A 4,466-nucleotide genomic window follows, 5' to 3' on the forward strand; every position below is an offset into this window, starting at 1 on the left:
CTCCTCCTCCTCCTCCTTCTCCTCCTCTTCCTCCTCCTGTTTCTCCTCCTCCTCCACCTTTCTTCTTCTTCTTCTGTTTGGGCAAAATCTATCGTCCATCAAACCTCATTGCGATGGCAACAGTCCAAACCTTGATTTTCATGGTTCAGTAGTCTCTCTGGAGGAAATGCTAGACAAGGACCACAAAACATATCTGCACTTGAGAAATGAACACAGTAGAGTCCTATCTCTGGCACACAGTAGGTGGTTGGAAACACATCCAGGGAACAACTTTTACCCAAAGGCTCTCCCAGGTGGAAGAAAACCCAGAGCAGACGGAGGGCCATGGTATTCTTGTCCAGGTTCTCTCTGAGCTGTGGCTGGAGGGCAGAAGCCTTGACTCTAGAAGAGCAGATCATCCCAGATGTTTGTTTTTGAGGTGGGCTTATTTTCCTCTTCAGTCTGAACCAGGGTAGTCGTTGAGACTTTTTAGGTTCATACTCGATTGCCAGTCCTCAAAATGGCATTGCCTTTATAAGACAGTTGTTACTTTGAGCCTCCAGCTCCTTTCTAGGGAGGGCTGGTCTAGAGCATCTCCACCACCATGCCTCGCCTGAGCCACTCCTAAGCTGGGCCCTTGAACTATGTAGAAACATGGTCTGCAGGATGGCAGCAAAGTACACAGCCAGGCCACTTGTGCTCTGTCTTCTCAGGCTAAGGCGGTGGGTATCCTTTTCTGAACCATTTTATTGATTCTCTTTGTCCCATTTTAACAGCAGGAGACTCTTGAGAACCTCTGCCTCCCTGGTTATGCTACACTTCTGGTATTTCCAAATGGAGAACGGTAGAGCAGATGAGCTGCCAAAAGTTACTGAACTTAATTCAGTTTAAGTCTTTACTCCAGCAAGGTCTCATGTTACTAGCACTCTGTTCTGTGCTCTGTAGGTATCAAGTGCCAGGCTGAGCACTCGACCAAAATTGGCCTCATCTCATTTCCTAGATGTTAGAAAGTGGGTGCTGTTACCCCTGTTTATAGATGAAGAAATGGGCTTGGAAATACCTCCTCACATAGCTAAAGGTGATAGGCCAGATCAGGAAACCGCATGACATTCTGTGGACCCTTTTCTCTGTCCTGGCTTCCTCACCTCCCATCATGGTGACATCATTTTTTTTTTCTTTTATCACAGTCTGACAAATTTCAGAAAGGTTCAGGGCAGTCCTGTTTTGTGATTTGTAACTTTTGGGTCCACTTTCTGTTTTAGCACACCAATGACTTTGCCCTGTACACAGAAGCCATCAAGTTCTTCAATCACCCTGAGAGCATGGTTCGAATTGCTGTGAGAACCATCACTTTGAATGTCTATAAAGGTCAGTTTCCTCATGCCCTCGGGTCTAGGTGCTGGGCCACGTGCTGGCTCTCATGCCCCTGAGTACAGTTCCTGAGTCACTGGAGAGATTGCCTAGTATAAGCCATGGCTGCTTGTCTCACAGTAGGCCTGCAGGCATCTCACTATTTCTTATGGAGATCTTTGTACTATATGTTCTAGTATTGCTCCCTGCTGCTGCCACACAGGATATCCGAGAAGTCTGTGTGGAATTTGGAGTGGCTATGAAATGGGTGGATGAAGCAAAACTGTCTTGAATTTTTTTTTGGCTTCAATTTTTGTGTTTTGGCTTATAAAATATACTGTATTACACTTTTATATTTTATCTTTAATATGTATGAGAGCATTTCACATCACAAGCAGCAGGGGGCAGTGTTGTATTCCCAGCAAACCACCAAGATTCCTCTTTCGTCTCAGGACGTTCTAAATGCTCCATACTGTCTCCAGCAGGGATTCTTCCCAGGAGCCCTGCCTGTGCTAGCTTACCGGCTGGCTGCAGGTTTTTTGGAGCTGGAACTGCTCCTCTAAGACAATGCCCAAAGCCTGGTTAATTTCCTTATAGTGACCACAGTAGAGCTGGGCTTCCATTTCTTGGCCATATAGGTCTTTGATTTTTTTTTGTTACTTGAGATGCCCAGTCTGGGACCAGGGGAAGATGTCAGCCCTGGGATTACTTTAAATTTAAGAGCCTTTCTTAGAGCCTAAATGGGTCCAGCCAGAGGTCGCAAACTGAGGGTCTATTGACCCATACCAGTCCTCAGACGGGCTTGGAAAACATACACAGAATAACCAGGGCTACATAGCGAGGCCTGTCTCAGTAACAACAGCAGCAGCAACAACAACAGAAGCATATATATAATTGCACATATTTAAAAATTTGAAGCTTTTGCCCAGTTAATTTCTGTCCTGAAGATGTGCATTTGGCTGTTCTAGGCTCACACTTCCATAGGGAAGTGGTCAAAGGCTGAGCAACTGCTCCTTTCTGGGTTGTCTGACTCCCCAGTTTACACTCTCAGCCTCCCAACTTCATTCACTGTGCAACTGTTGACCTGGCAGACTTCTGAGTTTGCGACCTTGCTGATGCGCTGTCGGTTCCATTGCTCTATGCACTCTGTTTTCTCTTGCTCTATTCTAACTGTGTCTTTTGGTTTAGATGCCTCCTGCCTAGGCTCTGTCTCTCTGGGCTGCTGTCTTACCTTCCCAGTTCCTAACCCTGTTAACTGTTGTCTGTTTTTGCCTTTCCTCCAATGCCGATTCCTGTTCCTTATTCCAGTGTCATGTAAGTTATTAACCTCTGGTTTTCCTCTTTCTGAATTGGCCTTACGAGTAAACCCAGGAGACTTGCTTTGAGAGTGTTCCATTCTCAGTGTAGTCAGGCCTTGCCCATTGCTGATGTGTAGCCTCTTTAGTGCTGCCTGCAATTAGAACAAGAATAATCGAGTGTGTTAGTTGAGAAAATAGAACCAACACTGCTTTGTTTGACTAATAAGATAAGCATTTCCAAGTATTTCCAGGAAAGACAGAGAGTCTCAGATGGTAGCAAGCCTTTTTTCGTGGTGGTTTTTGGTTTGTTTGGGTGTTTTGTTTTTAAGATTTTCCCTAAGTTATTTTGGTAGCTCACTGTTTCTTCTTTTGTGAATCTTCTCAGTGGATAACCAGGCCATGCTGCACTACATCCGAGACAAAACCGCTGTCCCGTACTTCTCCAATTTGGTCTGGTTCATTGGGAGCCACGTGATCGAACTTGACAACTGTGTGCAGACCGATGAGGAGTAAGTAATGCTCCAGTGGTCTCTTCAGAAAACAGGGTGGTAAAGGGAGCGTTCTCTGTCCATCCAGGAGAAGTGGAGAGGAGAGCAGTACCGACCCCTGGACAAGCAGAGTGGGGACTTCAGATGGCAGAAGGTTCAGACCCCCCATCTAGGACAGTGGGAATCTGAACTTTTTCCATGTACCACACAGACTGTGGCAGTACTTTCCTAGCTGGGCCTACGAGGCTGCTGATCAGATGAGGACGTGTGAATCACCAAAATGTAGAGCTGGGCAGATGGTTCACTCACTAAAGCACTTGACACATAGACTTGAGAACCCAAGTTCTACCTATAGAACCTATATGAGAGTGCTGGATACAGTGGCTGAGGCAGGCGAGCCCCTGGCAGCTCTTTGGCCAGCCAACCTACTTGGTGAGCTCCAGAGCAGTGAGATGCCCGCAGTCTGACACCTGAGGCCGTCCTCTAACTTCCACACTCACATGTGAACCTGCACACAAATGCATGCACATGTACTCTACCTTCCCTGGATACAGACACAAATAGTCAAGGTGTGCTCTCTCCGTGCAGTTTGTCTGTAGTGCTGACACATGCTGTGATGTGGATAAACCTCAGAGACATTGCCCTGAGTGAAGGCATCGGACACACAACCTAAGATTTCACGGAAATGCCCAGAAGAGGCAAATCTAAAGACAGGGTAGATGAGTGGTTTCCTAAGGCTGGGGTACAGGAGAAGGGGATGTTTCTGAGGCGGCGGGATCAGAAAGCCACTACTGATAAGTACAGAGCTTTTGGCAGATGAGATTAAAAGTGTTCTCAAATCAGATGTGTTGAACATACATGGGGTCTTGTAGAGTACTTGCTGGGGCTTTGAGTTCCATTTCTAGCATCTCAAGAAAAACAAAAACAAATGTTAAAAGCCCATATGAGAAATGTGTGAGCAAATCATATCTCAAGAAAAATTGTAAAAAATAGTTTAAGAAGGTGGTGGTGACTTGAAATTCCACATTGGGCTTTTCTGTCTTGGCACTGTTGACTGTGAACTGGGCACTTCGTTGCTGTAGTTCTGTCTTTGCCTTGCAGAGTGTTTAGCAGCCTGCATGGCCTCTTTTATCCACTATGGCTAATGGCACCTCTCCAAGTTAGGACAACCAGAAATGCCTCTGACATTATTTCACACTCAGCAGAGAACCACTGCCCCAAATAAAGTAAGAAGTATACTCAGATGGGGTCAGGACATTGGAGGATCCAGAGAGGAGATCTCCTGAACAAGGGGAGCTAGGCAGCATGTGCAATCTAACACTGGGAAAGAAGCAAGGCTAGAGAAACGGGG

The 4,466-nt window shown here is 46.1% G+C and overlaps 1 protein-coding gene across 7 annotated transcripts in view; it reads left to right on the forward strand.

The window, feature by feature from the left end:
- Clec16a (C-type lectin domain containing 16A) overlaps positions 1-4,466 on the forward strand; it is a 234,270-nt gene that overhangs the window by 30,349 nt on the left and 199,455 nt on the right. For 5 of the 7 annotated variants that reach the window (XR_003377160.1, XM_005349306.3, XM_013347336.2 and 2 more), the window contains 3 exons: positions 1,242-1,347; positions 2,638-2,643; positions 3,013-3,136. Coding sequence is in view for 6 of the 7 variants with exons in the window: in XM_005349306.3 (XP_005349363.1) it covers positions 1,242-1,347; positions 2,638-2,643; positions 3,013-3,136 (236 nt within the window). In the remaining variant the exon portion in view is untranslated. The remainder of the gene's footprint in view (positions 1-1,241; positions 1,348-2,637; positions 2,644-3,012; positions 3,137-4,466) is intronic. The other 2 variants (XM_013347335.2, XM_005349308.3) reach the window with 1 other exon arrangement.

The sequence above is a fragment of the Microtus ochrogaster genome, chromosome 7 (assembly GCF_000317375.1).
Source record: "Microtus ochrogaster isolate Prairie Vole_2 chromosome 7, MicOch1.0, whole genome shotgun sequence".
NCBI lineage: Eukaryota > Metazoa > Chordata > Mammalia > Rodentia > Cricetidae > Microtus > Microtus ochrogaster.